Here is an 18,189-nt window from a genome sequence, read left to right on the forward strand (position 1 = left end):
GTTGGTAAAGAATCTGCCTGCAATGCAGGAGACCCCAGTTTGGTTTCTGGGTCGGGAAGATCCACTGGAGAAGGGGTAATCTACCCACTCTAGTATTCTTGGGCTTCCCTTTTGGCTTAGCTGGTAAAGAGTCCGCCTGAAATGCGGGAGACCTGGTGATTATACATATGTGCTTGACAGTTTACCCTAGAAAGACTGATGGAGAATTTGCCCATGTGAATATTTTCCCTTGTGATCAATGAAATCTTTGCTTATATCCTAGCCATTATTATTTTCTAATTCCAGGTTTGAAAAGCAAAGTGCCTATACATTTTAGAAAAGCCAGGTAACACCTTTTGTCTATAAAAAATAATCTTTGTTCCTATAAAATGTTGTTGACAGCTTGTCAGTGGGACAGAGAAGACTGGACAGGCCCTGAATTACTTTTCAGCCAAAACGGGTTCACCCCAGTGAACACTGGCAGTGACAGCAGACTCGGGTGTCAGGATAGAAAGCGCGTTTTGGATCAGTTTAGCATAAATCAGAATTCTAGAGTTAAGTTTTTTACATATATAGTCTTTGTCTCTCAGTTTCCCAGCCGAAGACTTGTATAACACTTCTTACTATTTTTTTTTTTTTTCCTTTTTTTGCTGGGAACACTATTTGTCAAGGTTGGGAATTATATTTGAGAAGAGGTGATTCATTTTCTCTGGGTTTTAGGACTTGTTCAGTAATTGCTTGGAGAAATGAAATAGTTTCTCTGAATTTAGAGGATGATATCTATGTCTTTTTCTCCTACCCATCCCCTACTGTAATTGTTTGTTCTTGATATAAAAGTGGATTACATTTATACTTAACTTAATAGAGTAGTAAGAATTATTAGCAGTTATAATATTTTTCAAATATATACACCAGGTTGTAAGTAGTACAAAGTATAATATTATTCTAATAATGTGGTGTACATCATTTATTTTAATGGAACTATAAATTTTTCTTAATTTTACACCCTTTTTCCATTTATTTATGTCTTGTTTCTTGATAATCATGTTTAAAATCATACTCATATAGCATAATTCAATAAATATTCTTTCTTATTTTCATTTGTGTGAAAAGTACCTGTTGTTTTTTGTGTTTCATTTACCACCTATTTTGTTTCACATGTAAATCAAGCCTCTGTGTTTTCCTCTAAGGCATTCCATCCTTTTTCATGATTGATTTTCAATTTTCCTTGTTCCTCTTTAGTTAATCAGCTCATTATTCTTTTATATGTTCTCCTGTATATACCTAATTTAAATCCCTTTCCCATGTAGAAGTTAGACTTCTACATTTAAGTTTTAATACTGTTCCATTCAAAATTAGCAGAAAAAAGTTGATGACCTTGTAGTTCTGTCGAATTTTTTGTCTAAGGAGAAGACATACATGCTAAGTTAAATTCTTGTGATTCCCACTTGTGAAATACAAAGTTTATTTTCAAAACAGGACTTTTCTACTCCATTCTAGGAGGAGTGGAAACTAGGCCAGTGAAACCGGTGAACAGGGCTGGGCTTTGAAATAATGAGAACCAGTTCCCTTGGTAGAGGTGGTATAGCCACCTGCCATTTTAGATTCAGATTGTTGGTCAGTCAGAGTAAGACAGCGGTTCAGTGTTACTCTTCATCGCTCTATTTCCTAAGCGAAAATGTACATAAGTGCCTTTTAGATACTAATCATGAATAATGTGATTTTCCTCAGGGTAAATTTTTCTGAAATGTTTGGGAGCCACTCACAAACTTCTGGAGAATAGGGAGAGGGACCAGAATTATTGTTCTTCTACAGAGTCAATCCACTGATGAGCTAATTCTCTAGCATTTTAAAGAATCCGTACATTTAGAGTTTCCTGGTGGAATCAGCAGAGATGATATCTACTCTTAGACATTTTCAAAGCCCATGCCCCTTGTCCTTCCATTGAGAAGGCTAGTAGTCAGGAGGGGGCAGGCTCAGTTCGGTGTGAATGCTGACTGGACAGAGTCAGTGCTATTGTGGGCAGACCAGCTTCAGTCCTTGAATTAGTTTACTGAAAGAAGAGTTACCTTAAAAAATTTTTTTTAATTGAAATAAAGTTGATTTACAGTGTTGTGGTAATTTCTGGTGTATAGCAAAGTGACTCAGTTATACGTGTGTGTGTGTGTGTATAAAAATGTATGAAAACTGAAAGTTGCCCAGTCGTGTCCAACTCTTTACGACCCCATGGACTACACAGTCCATGGAATCCTCCAGGCCAGAATACAAGAATATTAGAGTGGGTAGCTATTCCCACCTCCAGGGGATCTTCCTAAACTAGGGATTGAACCCTGGTCTCCCACATTGCAGGCAGATTCTTTACCAGCTAAGCCACCAGGGAAGCATATATACACACACACACACATATACACACACACATACATACATATATATGTATTCTTTTTTATATTCTTTCATTTTGATTTATCACTGGATGTTGACTATAGTTCCTTGTGCTTTACAGTAGACCCTTGTTGCTTATCTGTTCTGTATATACTAGTTTACATCTGCCGATCCCAAACGTCCAATACTTCCCTCTCCCACCCCACTTTCTCCTTCGCAACCACAAGTCTATTCTCTATGTCTGTGAGTCTGTTTCTATTTCATAAATAAATTCGTTTGAAAGTTTATGTTCACTCTAAGATGAACATATCTAAGAGTTACATTTTAAATGTATGAATTATTTGCTATTTCAGTATAATGAAACTAGATCACACTGTCAAAAGGAAAAGGAAAGAAAACACTGTCAGTCAAAAAAAAAAATTGAGGGAATACACTTAGTGCCAATGAAATCCAAAGAATAGAAGAGATAAGCGACATATAGCTACACATGCCATATATATAGAGAGAGAAAAATTAAAATACTGATAAATCATTATTTCCTATTGTTTTTATTAGTGTTTTATTTCTATTTGAATGGACAGAAAAGAATACACACTTTTTGCAACATGAGGATGAATAAGTAAAATAATATGAAGGGATTGCAAATTAATTTATTAGAGTGGGAAAAATTGTGTGGCATTTGGTAATCTCTAGTAGCGGGAAAAATATGACCATCAGTTTAGAATTTTTCTAAGATCTCTAGACATCCATACCTCCTATTTTAAGATCTCTGTTACATTAATCTAAAGTATGTACAATTGTCCCTCAAACAACATGGGTTTAAACTTTGTGGGTCTACTTATAGTAGATTGATTTTCAGTAAATGCACAGTACTACATGATCTGTCATTCGCTGAATCTGTGATGTCAGCCAATGGATATGGAGGGATGACTGTAAGTCATTTGTGGATTTTCAACTGCTGGGGGCTTGGTACTTTTAACCCCCAACATTGTTCAAGGCTCAACTGTACATGGAAAGGATTTGAACTGGATCCTTCAGCCATAATTTTAATGCTCAAAACTATCTCTTTAGAACTTAAGCCTTGATCCAGTAATTCCAAATCTGAGTCTAGCTAAGGACTAAGCTTTTAAGCTTTATGTACTAAGATATTTGTTGCAGTGAAACTTTTAGTGGTTAAAGCTGATGGCATTCTAGCTATATATTTATTTATTTTTTCTAAAAAGGAGTATGGTCAAGTGTATTAAGTGATTTAGAGATAATGGAATATTAGGTGGCCATTAAAATGCAGTATTTATAAAATACTTGGCATGGAAGAGTATCAAGTGACTGATGTCAAAGACATGAATTTTACATAATATGTGCTCAACTATACAAAATGCTTTTAAAAGACTAGGAGGGGAGTGCCTCAAAATGTTAAGAGTGGCTATCCTTGGGCATTGAAATTATAAGAAATTTTAAAATATTTATTATTTTCTTGAATTTTTCAAATACTCATTTATCACACCTTTAGTATTATATTAAGAAGACTTGGGCTTCCTTGGTAGCTCAGCTGGTAAAGGATCCACATGTAATTCAGGAGATCCCAGTTCAATTCCTAGCAGGAAGATCTCATGGAGAAGGAATAGGCTATCCACACCAGTATTCTTGAACTTCCCTGGTGACTCAGATGGTAAAGAATCCACCTGCAATGTGGGATACCTGGGTTTGATCCCTGGCTTGGGAAGATCCCCTGGAGAAGGGAACAGCTACCCACTCCAGTATTCTTTCCTGGAGAATTCCATGGCCAGAGGAGCCTGGCAGGCTATATAGTCCATGAGGTTGCAAGAGTCAGGCATGACTGACTGTTACTTCACTTTAAGAAGACTTGTAAGCCAAAAGATTAAGTTTAGTTTAGAATATTCTATTTATTAACTTATTTTAATGGAATTTTCATAAAAATTAAGCATATATTTGTAATTTCTCTCTGTTTGAATTGTTCATATTTTAGCATCCTAAGAGGTTGGCCCTTAAAGGTTCATTGGTCTTGTAACTTAAAAGTGGGCTGGGGAGGTGTAGGCATAGTAGGAGCTAGGAGGGAGGAGAAATATTTAAAGATAATTTAAGAACTATCTGTGGATAATGTGTACATATCAAATGTCAGTCTATGACCTTACTTTGCCAGAGATTTGATAGAACATTCTTTCCTCTGATTTCTGCAGTATCAAGTCATGGGTGGATAAGATGCAAGAAGACCTTGTCACCCTGGCAAAAACAGCAAGTGGAGTCAATCAGCTTGTCGATGTGAGTAAAGTTCCTCCAAACTTACACATCATTTCTTTAATTTGAGTGCAATTTTTCTAAGAAATCTTATTTCTATGTTTTAAATAGTACGTAATTTTTCATGGGAATATGATAGTGAAATTGAGAGAAACTCTTGGTATTGCTATTTATTACCATCCTTAATAGTTAGTGAGGTGTTTATATACAACCCTCACTTACATGAGTTCACGTGATATATATTCATTCCTACAATTCAAATCAGGATATCCTGTTTCCTCCATCCTTCAGAGCATATTGGAATCTCACATGTAGTGGTTACTTTAAGGCTTGTGATGGATTCTTTTGAATGTCCTCAGTGGGAACATATCTTCATTCTTTGAGGGTAGATTTTATTTTCAAAAGTGGTTTTCAGTGTTTACTACAGCTATGCCTGAAGACATGAGTGAATCACTGAGATGGGTAATACAGACTTTTGTGCAGGAGAAAGAGACACTTTTATAAAAGATAGTTTTTCTTATGATTATGAAATGGCTATGAATGTCACTCTAAAATGATTTTTAAAAATGATAGCAACATATAAATACTTGTGTGGCATCTTAAATAGATCATGTTCCTTGGGTAAGAGCATATGCATATAGAGCTTCTGTAAGATTTATTAAAAAGTAAATGTCATTTCTTTGGAGTCTCACTGCTTCCATTTTAATGTAAGTAATCTAACAATTTGAAAATATCTCATCTGTGTTCCTAGTGATGCAGTGAGGTCTTTTGTTTCCAAAAAAGTGATGGGATCAATGAGGTGAAATGGTGTAAAAGTGGTTTCATGTATGGATATATGAGTATTTTTTTTAACATGTGAATATTCCTTTCTGGTGGAAACTAGAACGAATGGTTGGTTACCTTGTGAATTACTAGGAATTCACAAGGAAAACATGCTAAGCATATACTTCAATATATTATTCCAGAATTTCTTTGTAAAACAATTGTAGTTTTCAAACTGAATATCTTGAGTAAACTTAAATATCTGTGAGATGACATAGGAATATGCTTTGAAATGATGTGTTCTTTGTTAATAACAATTATCACACTTAATTCTAATGAATACTTATCGAACACATGCTATATCCCAGGCACTGTGCAGGCTACCAAGGGTTTATGGGGAGATAGTTCCTCTCCTCAGAGAACTGACAACCTAGTAATCAAAAATCTCCATTTTTGAAGGTGCAAAGATGCCTGAAAGCTATTGTAAGCTGATGTTTGGGAACTGCAGTGATTCTCTGTGGGAGAATAAATTGAAATATGAAAGTGTGGTGGGTAATAAGTAAGCCTCTATGAAAGTCATGGTGTTAGTGGAATAAGAAAAAATAAATGAGAATTGACAGATTCTGGTTAAAGATTTCATGACAAAATAAAATTAAAAATAAGCTGCTCTTGGGAGCTCTCCTTCACTCCTGCAGTGTTTCTCCAGCCTCAAAAACCAGCTTCTTGACTGACCTCTTTTTTACTTCTGGTGTTAATATGTGGACCCTCTCTTACCAAATCTGCAGTTTTCAATGAATCTATAAGGGAAACAATAAGTGTCGTCTCATTTCCATTATGCTTTATGAGGTGTGGGTTACTAAGAAGAGTGTGAATACTGATGAATGAGGAAATGGCCTTGTCTGAATTAGGATAACGAAAGAGAATTGACAGGATGGAATAAAATCCTTACAATGTTGCTTTTATAAGACATGTACCTTATTATAGTCACAGGGAAAATACAGATAAAAGAATCATATGTATGTAACAGGGAGGGAAAGAGCAAACTTTACTATTGAAATTTAAGTATTAGGGGACAAGAAGGTAAATGAATGAGTCTATATGCCTCTTCCCTTTCATCCAGAGAGAAGGTACGTGATGGGGACAGAAGAGGCGCATTTTTTTTTTTGGCCACAGGAACTCAAAGCACAGACTAGCTGAAGGACACCAGAGTTGAGAATGAAATTTGTGCTGAGACCGGGGGTGTTAGGTGCATGCTGAGGACAAAAGTTGAATAAATAGAAGAATTTAGCAGGTTTATGGGTTGAAATTCAATATTTTAAAATGATGGATCTTCCAAAATTATCAAATTTAGTTTTTACTGACTTCACAGGACACATCTTGCTTTTTACCTGCAGGCTCAACCTCAGTGAGTGAACATATCTAAACAGGATATTTTTGCAATTTTATAAAGATTACTTTATGGCATCATGAAATATTAGCTCAGAGAAGATTGATAAATAGTATTGAATAAATGCAGAACTTTAACTTTTAAAAGTTAGAGACTTTGCCAGGTGCCTGCCTGCATGTACGTGCATGCTAAGTAGCTTCAGTCATGTTTAACTCTTTGTGAGCCCATGGGCTGTACCCTGCCAGGCTTCTCTGTCCATTGGATTCTCCAGGCCAGAGTAATGGAGTGGGTTGCCATGCCCATGTCCAGGGGGTCTTTCCAACCCAGGGATTGAATCCATGTTTCTTGAGTCTCGTGCATTGGCAGGATTCTTTACCACTAGTGCCTCCTGGGAAGCCCTGATACTACCTAAGTTCGGTTAAAGATCACAGTGAATAGGCCTACATAAAACTGCTCTCCCTGATGCTTTCAACTTCTAAGATATCTTTTATTGGATTTTTCCATTTCTAATAATATATTGGAAGAATACATATGTCCTTCAATTGCATATGATTATCCACAAAAGTAGATTAAATAATTGAGGAAAAAAACAAGAGAGATAAATGTATTACACTTTTTCTTAATATAATATTAGAACCTTTTAAATACAACTAAAAGGCTACATTATTTTTTCTTTCTAAATTAGTTCAAGTACTGTCCTGAGCTCTTTTCACCCATTATTTTATTAATCTTTAGGACAACCTTGTGAAATGAATATCATCATCTTTGATATGAAGAAAGAAATTGTTTGCAAGGTTAAAGTTTTTTTCTAGGTTATACACTGTTGGAATGTAATTCCAACAGTGAAGAGAGTCTTGTTATGCTTTAGAATATATGTTAATATTTTATGTTTTTATATTGCCACATGTATTTTGAGAAAGTGAGCAGATCCCCAGTTAGGTACAAGGTTAATATGTCTTCTTATTCCACTGCTCTTTTTATAAAAAATATAAAGGAGAAGTCAAAGCTTTGCCACCAAATATCCAAATATCCAAATAAAAAAGAAAAATGTAGAAGGAAATTCTAAGACCAAAACTTACATGTATAATTTTAAAAACTTCCATTATTGTGGTGTGCATGGAAGTGGCTTTGTATGTATATCCATTGAAAGAATTGCTAAGAATGGTACAGAAAGTTTTTCTTGTCTTCATGGTCATTCAGCTGAAAGAAATACAGTTAATTATGTTTTTATATAATGTTATAACATATTCTTTTAAATATCATTTTAAGACTGTTATACCTTGTGGTTCTTTCAGTTAATATAGCTTTGTGATCTACCCAAGATGTTTAACCTCATGGAATTGTTGAGATAGTGGAGTGGGTTGCCACTTCCTTCTCCAATAGTTGACATAATCCATATAAAATATTCATTGACCTGTAATCAGAACTCAACAAATGTCATTCATTTGTTTTGTTAAATAAGGATATAATATTGTATTAGTTGGAGATACAGATGGAACTAATGTAGCAAAGAGATAAGTTAACCATATGTTTTCCTCTCATATAACAGTCTGGAGGTGAGCAGTGTAGGGTCAACAGAGTGGCTCTGCCATCCTCAGTATATGGCTTCCTTCCTGGGTCTAAGGTGATCCTTCTAGTTGCCCTTATTTCCCAGACTTCATGCAAAGGAGAGAGACTAGGAAAGCAGGTACACAGTCATATTTGCTTCCATTCAAGTGGTCAGAACTTACTGTCAGGGCCATATCTTACTGAAAAGAAGTCGGAACAGTGAAATCTTCAGCTGAGTGGTCATATATCTCCTCTATAACAATGGAAGATGAGAACGAACAGTGGAGGATAACTAGTAGTCTTTCACTGATAATGTATCGTTATTTGAAGAACTATATCTAAAAATGTATTAAACACCTGCTAATACAAAATGGAATATGTATGTATATTTAAATATAATTAAGAATAAAATTGTAGATGAAGGAAAAATAAAGACTCCCAGATTATGAAACAGATGGTATTTTTTTTTCTTTAAGATCATTTTATGTAAAATATAATACAGTCTCAAATTTTATCCTGCATACAACATTACATGGGAACTTTATGCATTTACAAAATTATTTGACAGGGAGGCCTGGCGTGCTGTGATTCATGGGGTCACAAAGAGTCAGACACAACTGAGTGACTGAACTGAACTGATACATTTATGAAGAAAGATTTAGCATACTATTCTGTCCTCATTTTTAAAAAATTTATTTTAATTGGAGGCTAATTACTTTTCAATATTGTGGTGGTTTTTGTCATACATTCACATGTATCAGCCATGGGTGTACATGTGTTCCCTATCCTGAACCTCCCTCTCACCTCCCTCCCCATCCCAGTGCACCAGCCCTGAGCACCCTGGACTGGTTATCTGTTTCACATATGATAATATATATGTTTCAATGCTATTCTCTCAAATCATCCCATCCTCCCCTTCTCCCACAGAGTCCAAAAGTCTGTTCTTTACGTCTGTGTCTCTTTCGCTGTCTCGCATATAGGGTCATCGTTACCATCTTTCTAAATTCCATATATATGCATTAATATACTGTATTGGTGTTTTTCTTTCTGACTTCGTTCTGTATAATAGGCTCCAGTCTCATCCACCTCATTAGAACTGATTCAAATGCATTCTTTTTAATAGCTGAGTAATATTCCATTGTGTATATGTAACACTGCTTTCTTATCCATTCATCTGCCGATGGACATCTAGGTTGCTTCCAAGTCCTGGCTATTGTAAACAGTACTGCAGTGAACATTGGGGTACACATGTCTCCTTCAATTCTGGTTTCCTTGGTGTGCATGCCCAGCAGTGGGATTGCTGGGTTGTATGGCAGTTCTATTTCCAGTTTCTTAAGGAATTTCCACACTGTTCTCCATAGTGGCTGTACTAGTTTGCATTCCTACCAACAGTGTAAGAGGATTCCCTTTTCAGGTGGAGTCTTTAGGGTTTTCTATGTAGGACTTCCCTGGTGGCTCAGATGGTAAAGCATCTATCTACAATGCAGGAGACCTGGGTTCAATCCCTGGCTCGGGAAGATTCCCTGGAGAAGGAAATGGCAACCCACTCCAGTACTCTTGCCTAGAAAACCCCATGACGGAGGAGCCTGGTGTTTCTATGTAGAGGATCATGTCATCTGCAAACAGTGAGAGTTTTACTTCTTCTTTTCCAATCTGGATTCCTTTGATTTCTTTTTCTTTTCTTATTGCTGTGGGTTAAACTTCCAAAACTAGGTTGAATAGTAGTGGTGAGAGTGGGCACCCTTGTCTTGTTCCTGACTTTAGGGGAAATGCTTTCAATTTTTCACCAGTGAGGATAATGTTTGCTGTGGGTTTGTCATATATGGCTTTTATTATATTGAGGTATGTTCCTTCTATGCCTGCTTTTTGGAGGGTTTTTATCATAAATGGATGTTGAATTTTGTCAAAGGCTTTCTCTGCATCTATTGAGATAATCAAATGGTTTTTGTCTTTCAATTTGTTGATGTGGTGTATCACATTGATTGATTTGTGAATATTGAAGAATCTTTGCATCCCTGAGATAAAGCCCACTTGGTCATGATGTATGATCTTTTTAACATGTTGGATTCTGTTAGCTAGAATTTTGTTAAGGATTTTTGCATCTATGTTCATCAGTGATATTGGCCTGTTTTCTTTTTTTTTTGTGGCACCTTTTCTGGTTTAGTATTAGGGTGATGGTGGCCTCATAGAATGAGTTTGGAAGTTTACCTTCCTCTGCAATTTTTGGAAGAGTTTGAGTAGGATAGGTGTTAGTTGTTCTCTAAATTTTTGGTAGAATTCAGCTGTGAAGCCGTCTGGTCCTGCACTTTTGTTTGTTGGAAGATTTCTGATTGCACTTTTGATTTCTGTGCTGTGATGGGTCTGTTAAGATTTTCTATTTCTTCCTGGTTCAGTTTGAAAAGTTATACTTTTCTAAGAATTGGTCCATTTCTTCCAAGTTGTCCATTTTATTGGCATATAGTTGCTGATAGTAGTCTCTTATGATCCTTTGTATTTCTGTGTTGTCTGTTGTGATTTCTCCACTTTCATTTCTAATTTTATTGATTTGATTCTTCTCCCATTTTTTCTTGATGAGTCTGGCTAATGGTTTGTCTATGTTATTTATCTTCTCAAAGAACCAGCTTTTGGCTTTGTTGATTTTTACTATGGTCTCTTTTGTTTCTTTTGCATTTATTTCTGCCCTAATTTTTATGATTTCTTTCCTTCTTCTAACCTGGGGTGCTTCATTTCTACTTTTCTAGTTGCTTTAGGTGTAGAGTTTGTGATTTATTTGACTTTTCTCCTGTTTCTTGAGGTAGGCTTGTATTGCTATGAACTTTCCCCTTAGTACTGCTTTTACCGAACCCCATAGGTTTTGGGTTGTTGTATTTTCATTTTCATTCATTTCTATTCATATTTTGATTTCTTTTTAGATTTCTTCTGTGATTTGTTGGTTATTCAGAAGTATGTTGTTTAGCCTCCACATGTTTGTATTTTTAAATTTTTTTTCCTGTAGTTGACATCTAATCTTACCACATTGTGATCAGAAAAGATGCTTGAGATGATTTCAGTTTTTTTGAATTTACCAAAACTAGATTTATAGTCCAGGATGTGATCTATCCTGGATAAGGTTCCATGGGCACTTGAGAAAAAGGTGAAATTTATTGTTTTAGGGTGAAATGTCCTATGGATATCAATTAGGTGTAACTGGTCTATTGTATCATTTACAGTTTGTGTTTCCTTGCTAATTTTCTGTTTGGTTGATCTATCCAGAGGTGTGAGTAGGGTATTACAGTCTCCATTATTATTGTGTTACTGTTAATGTCCCCTTTCATACTTGTTAGCATTTGCCTTACATATTGTGGTGCTCCTATGTTGGATGTGTATATATTTATAATTGTTATATCTTCTTCTTGGATTGAGCTTTGATCATTATATAGTGTTCTTCTTTGTCTCTTTTAATGGCCTTTATTTCCAAGTCTATTTTATCTGAACTATGGAATGAGGTTCATGACATTGTACAGGAGACAGGGATCAAGACCATCCCCATGGAAAAGAAATGCAAAAAAGCAAAATGGCTGTCTGGGGAGGCCTTACAAATAGCTGTGAAAAGAAGAGAAGTGAAAAGCAAAGGAGAAAAGGAAAGATATAAACATCTGAATGCAGAGTTCCAAAGAATAGCAAGAAGAGATAAGAAAGCCTTCTTCAGCGATCAATGCAAAGAAATAGAGGAAAACAACAGAATGGGAAAGACTAGAGATCTCTTCAAGAAAATCAGAGATACCAAAGGAACATTTGATGCAAAGATGGGCTTGTAACAAAACAGGTAGTTTGACCATTAAAAGATTACTGTTAATTAAGGAAAACCGGATATCTCAAGTTAAGGAATTTAGTGCTTTTCTGTGTATGAGAAGACACAAGAGTCTGGGCTTACTGAAATCATTCCTTTCATATGTATCTCATCTATCTAGGGTCAGCATTCTTTGATTTTATTATATCTATCCTTAGTTCCTTGCTTATTGTAAGCAGTGGTGGCAGCTCAATGGCATTGTTCTTCCTGGGCTCAGAAACTCACATTTGGAGGGCTGGAATCCCTGATGGCTGTGATATCCTTGTTTACTGATTTGACAGGAAATACTCCATTTCACAGTGCTGTAGCCATTTTAACAATATTAATTCTTCCATGTACACAGGGTATCTTTCCATTTGTTTATGTGTTTTCTAATTTCTTTCAGTAAAGACATTTTATAACTTTTAAACTCATATACAGACACACAAACACAAACTTTTTACTATCATGCTGGCAAATGAAGCTGATAATCATATATTAATAAATAGATGACATTTAAAAAATTAAAGTCTTAATATTCTTTGCATATTCTTTGTCTTAATATTTTTGGAAACAAAGTTTATAAAACATTCTCTAGCAACCATTTTTTCATTTAATACTTTAATAGCATTCAACATTGTGTAATATATAATTTAATACTATAGTTAATTATAGTATATATTAAAAATTAAGATATTAAATTTAATATTTTTAAAATTAAAATATTAAATATAATATAATTTAGTAATACTTAATATGTAATAAATTTAATAATGAATTTCATTTGAGAAAACATTTAATGATAAAATTGTAGCTAAATTTCAACCAATATCTAAATGATCAGATATTCTAAATGAATTGGCTCTATAACAATAAATTTTGGTTTATTTAAAAGATTTCTAATAATAAATTGATTAGAAACCATTGTTGATTTTATAAAATGCCATTCTGAATCCACAAAAAATTATATTAAAAGGAAAGCTAAGTCTGCTATCTGTCAGAAATGCTCCGTTGCTGCACTTGATGCCCCTACCCTGGGAAAGCAAACCCCAGTAGTAACGTCAACTACAGCCATCCAGGAGCTTTGTTGTCTCCTTTGTGCACTATTCTCTTCACACCTCTTCTTTTGCCTTTAGGAGTCCAAGGCTTTCTTATTCCCTCCTCTTTATTACAGAAGGAAGGGATTGATAGTTATCACTTACACTTGCTTATTTAAGTCTTTGTTTACTCACTTTAATCCCTGAATAGAACATATTCGATATTAGAAAGCAGGTGTGAAGGCTGCATTTTGGAAGAGGTAGAGTTTCTCCTCATACCGAGAATGTCTGTCTTTTCTGGCAGGGACTGGGTAGGGATGGGGGATTTGCAGAATCTGGAACAAGATGAGGCACACGATGCACTGAGGGTGGGGAATTTAGGGAGGCTCACTCATCCTGAGAGTCTAACGCTTGTACGATTTTCAGAGTGAGTGAGCAGCTCCTGAAATTTATTGCTTCACCCTAGTCCTAGCTCTGGGGCCCAGGAACAGTAAAGGCTGACTTGCTCTGCGTCTTCTGCTCCTCATGGCTCAAAGGAGAGGTGTTTAAGCCTTTGAACATCACAGGAATTCCAGGCTACCTATTCTTCCCTGTGCATTTCTCCCCAACATATAATGTTAGGTCTTTCTTGCAGCTTTACTTGATGCTTTATAAGCCTTCCAGACTCTTATGTCAATGTAAGGTACAGTGGCTGTTCCTCTAGTTTTAACAATATGTGCGTTTTGAAATTTTTACCCCATTATTGGACACTCTTCTCTACTTCCCTCTATTTCAGTTCTAATGTGTTGTGTCTTATAATGAAGGATGTTAGGGAAATCCAACTTTTTGTTGACAGAGACTATTGTATTCCTCTTGTTATCTAAGAGAGTTGAAATGATGCTTGTCACATTGTTTTTATAAGACATACTTCTTAAAAGTAAATCTTGTCTGGATTTTTAACATGTTAGGCTAGAATGTGCAAACACATTTAAGAAACTTACTGAATAATTTTTCCTGGAAGTTTATTCTTGAAGTAGACTCAGGCTGCAAAGGCATTATCATAGAATTTCCTGGCTTTTGATTCACTGTTATGATTTCATAATTTAAAATTTTGTTGACATTAATATCTTCATATTTTAATATGCTCTCAAAAATGTAAATATGAAATGTGTCTAAATATTGAACATTCAGAACTCTTAAGTTAGTATTTACATAACTGTTTTAAGTGAAAAATTTATTTTCATTAGTTACTTATGGGACTAACAGACTGATGCTCTGACACTGTGGTCATGCCATCTTTATGTAAATAAAATATTTTCTAGAATCAGAATGTAATTAATCATTGGTGATTGTGTCTAGGAAATCAGCAAGATGCAGAGTCAACAACAGGATTGGGGAATCTTCTTTTCTACTCTAGGTGATTCTATTAAGTAGTACCATGATGCTAGCTTTCTCTTTACCTGCTTGTCCAGTGAGGCAGATAGTAATATTCTCCCTTGCTTATAGAAATGTTACAGGGGTAAAAGGAAAATAACATGAAATGTGGAAACAATAGTAGATGCTGTGAAGAAGTTAAATTCTTATTACTTTAAAAAAAGTAGCTTTGTATTACTTTGTAAAAGCAATATATTTTATATATTTATAATTACTTTATAAAGGCAGTATAATGATTATAAAGATAATATAATTACTTTTCAAACAAGGCTATTTATTTTTGTTTCATATGTCCTGGTTTTATTTAGAGTTGCCCTATTCCCTCAATGATGAAGTGTTGTAATTAAATCAGTTACCATTGCATGTCAGCAACCTGAGATTATTATGATTTTAGGGGTGAAACACTTTTTTTCTCTTAGGAGAAAGAACTCTATTTAACTATAGACTATATTATCAGTAGAGACTGTGGACCCCCTTTACCCAACTACTGGAGATTTTAAAATAAGAAGCTATTTTTTTTTTTTTAAGACTGTAGTTAATTACATTCATTTTCAAAGTTACAGAATACACTAAGGGAATTTCTAATCTTAAAGTGACTTTCAATATTTTATTAACAGATTTTTAAGTACTGTTGTTTCACACACATGAACAGTGAAGGATTATTACAGATGTTTTCTACCTTACAAATCTGTTCCATTGTCAATCAGTAATTAACACTTTAAATTATGCTAGTACTTGAAGGATGAGTGATTTGTTATTGTTTCTCCAAATAGCAATCAAATGCTTTGGTAATAATAATTAGAGAGTAATGTATAGTAGTTGTGTTCTTTGCTTGTCTATGAGCTGCACAGAGAGAGGAAGACTAAACGCTCATAAGTGTTGTAGCCAAGTGTTGGCTTCTTGTCCAGAATGAAGATGAATGGTATAAAAGACGATGATTTACTATTGCACACTCTGAATATGCAACACGGAGCTACTGCTGCTACTTTCCCCCCCCCCAAAGACATCTGTCATTAATGTCTTTATATCTAGAGCAGTGGTTCTCAGCCAGGGGCAGTTTTGTCCCCCAGGAGACATTTGTCAGTGCTTGGAAACATTTGTGATTGTCACAGCCAGGGGCGGGGGAGGGGTGAGTGCTATAGGCATCTAGTGTGGAGACTGAGGATGCTGCTAAGCATCCCATAATACACAGGACGCCACCCCACAACAGACTTATTTAGTAAAAATGTCCACAGTGCAGTGCTTCTAGAGCAAAACTGCTCTAGAAGGACTTAAGAATTTAAGGCAAGGATAAAGCTCCCAGAATTCTTTAAAAGAATATACAGTTGTAAAAATTGGATCTCAGCATCTCTGGCTAGCAGTTTTACTTTCCAAAAGCTGTTTGTTAATAAAGTATTGTGGTTAAGGGCGAATTAAACTCTGCTCCTCTTCAAAATTCTTTTGTTGGCAGTGAAATGAATTTAGGTCATTTGAGGTTAGGGACATTAAAAGAGCCTCTCACTCAGCCTATGGTTAATTATTTTTTTAATTTAGTTTTTATAAAATCTAATATTATCTCTTTTAATTACATATGAATTTTCTGGTCAAAACACATACACAATTCATATATAGCTTCAGATATTCAAAGGGAAACAGAATAGTTTAATAAGTTATTTCTGGAATTAAAACCAAACAGAAAACTAAGTAGGTAGGTTTTATACATATCTTAATATTTTTCTTGTTTTAATTTTAAGTATTCTAAGAGAAACTTAAAACTTACCATATGTGGGCGATGTTTCCAACCTAAAAACTGAAGAATTCTTGATCTGGATTTTTTTCATGCTCATCTTAGTCTTTGTTAGAGTTGTTTTCCTTATTCCAGAAATGACCCCTCGTATTTCACTTGTATTTTTTGTTAAAAATAATCACCGATTCCTATGTGTAGTATGGAGAAAGTGAACAGGCATATTTATGGTTGTCACTTGTTCTGTTCTTTCTTACATTTTTAAATATATTGCTCAAAAGTGTCACCATAAAATTCTTGTGACTAGGAATTAGGGCAAGAAGGAGTATATGCTGTGGAAGACTAGGAATTAGGGCAAGAAAGTGTATGCTGTGGAAGAGTCACTAATTTTGACTTCTTTCTTAATATTCTTCCTCAAAATACTGTCCCAGTTGAAATGTGATCCTGTCCCAGCTAAGATGCTGTGTCATATCAAATGGAACGAATAGGGGAAGTAGGGAAAATATTATCAAACTCTGGTGTCTTATTTTAGAATGCCTGTTTGATGTAATTATGACAGGAAAAACATGCACTGTAGAAGTGAGAACATGACATATTGTATATGTGTATTTATGCATATGTGTGTATATGTACATGATTAACATGTGTAAATATGTTTATACATACGTATGTATATATATTTGGATCATGTTTATAATAAACAAGCCTATGTTATATTTTAAATTCTTCCTATATATGAATTGTTATAATAGGCACTAGACGTTCTAGGAGTCAGTTTAAAATAGCTTGGACTTGACTACACAGTAAAATACAAACCAATATCTTGAATTTTAAAGCTTTTCATCATAGTGTTCCAGTTTGCCTTTCAGTATTGTTCAATAATTCCTTATATCACATTCATTCGGATATCTTTCTCTCCTATTAATACATATTTCCTCTAAAACATGGCTGTAATACCATCTTTTGACTGTCACAACCCATGTAATCTTTTCTTTGAATTCTGATAGCCACATTTTCTGTACCTCTTCAATGAAACTGTAATAATATTCTTCCTCATATTGATCAATACCTTATTTGTGTATTTATTATTAGAATCTAATTATCATTTAGGTGTTTTTATTTCATTATATAACTGCAAAACACCTTATGTAGCCTTTTTGGGGGGTTCAAAATAGATATGCATTTTTAAAATATAAGGAAGACTTTGTTAAATAAGCATTTACATTGCTAGAAAAGCCTGACGTAGTGGCAGTATCAGTGTCCATTCACTGATTCATGTCATCGGTATTTATTGAGTGCCTGCTACATGCCAGGCACTATACATGAGCTGGGCTGAACCAGTGAACAAAATGGACAAAAATCTGCCCTCTTGATACTAACAATGTGATTAAGAGAAGTAGGAAATACATAATAAACATGATACTTACATGTTAATGATGTTTGCATATGCTCAAAGGGAGCAAAAATACAGAGAACTGAAGCTGTAAAAATTTCAAAGGCAGTATCCTATCTCAAAAAACTAGGTTATTAAAAGAAAAAAGGAACTGTAATTTACTTAAAATGAAGTTGTAGACAATCAAATCTGATTCTTTTAATGATATTAACATATTCTTTCATCTTATGAATGCTTATATCTTCATAAATTTACACAAATTCTATTGGATTAATATACAATTGATGTTGTTATTCATTTTTTTACCCAATTGTGTTAGCTGATACAACACATTTTAAAAGCTTGACTTTTGTTTGAGATTGCATTATTTGCTTTTTAAATCAAGAGGGAAGAGTTTGAATAGTTTAGGGGGTTATTTAGGAAATACTTCATATTTTTTATGGCAAATTTCACCTTTTAAAATTCAGCTAGCTTTCAACGGAGGAAGGAAGGTTTTGTTTT

At 34.6% G+C, this 18,189-nt stretch overlaps 1 protein-coding gene across 8 annotated transcripts in view; it reads left to right on the top strand.

Annotated features, from left to right (window-relative positions):
- The window catches only part of CACNA2D1 (calcium voltage-gated channel auxiliary subunit alpha2delta 1), a 520,469-nt gene that overhangs the window by 109,417 nt on the left and 392,863 nt on the right, over positions 1-18,189 (top strand). For all 8 annotated transcript variants that reach the window (XM_070787669.1, XM_070787670.1, XM_070787671.1 and 5 more), the window contains exon 2: positions 4,560-4,641. In XM_070787669.1, coding sequence (XP_070643770.1) covers positions 4,560-4,641 — 82 coding nt within the window. The remainder of the gene's footprint in view (positions 1-4,559; positions 4,642-18,189) is intronic.

Source organism: Bos indicus, chromosome 4, assembly GCF_029378745.1.
Source record: "Bos indicus isolate NIAB-ARS_2022 breed Sahiwal x Tharparkar chromosome 4, NIAB-ARS_B.indTharparkar_mat_pri_1.0, whole genome shotgun sequence".
Taxonomy (NCBI): Eukaryota; Metazoa; Chordata; class Mammalia; order Artiodactyla; family Bovidae; genus Bos; species Bos indicus.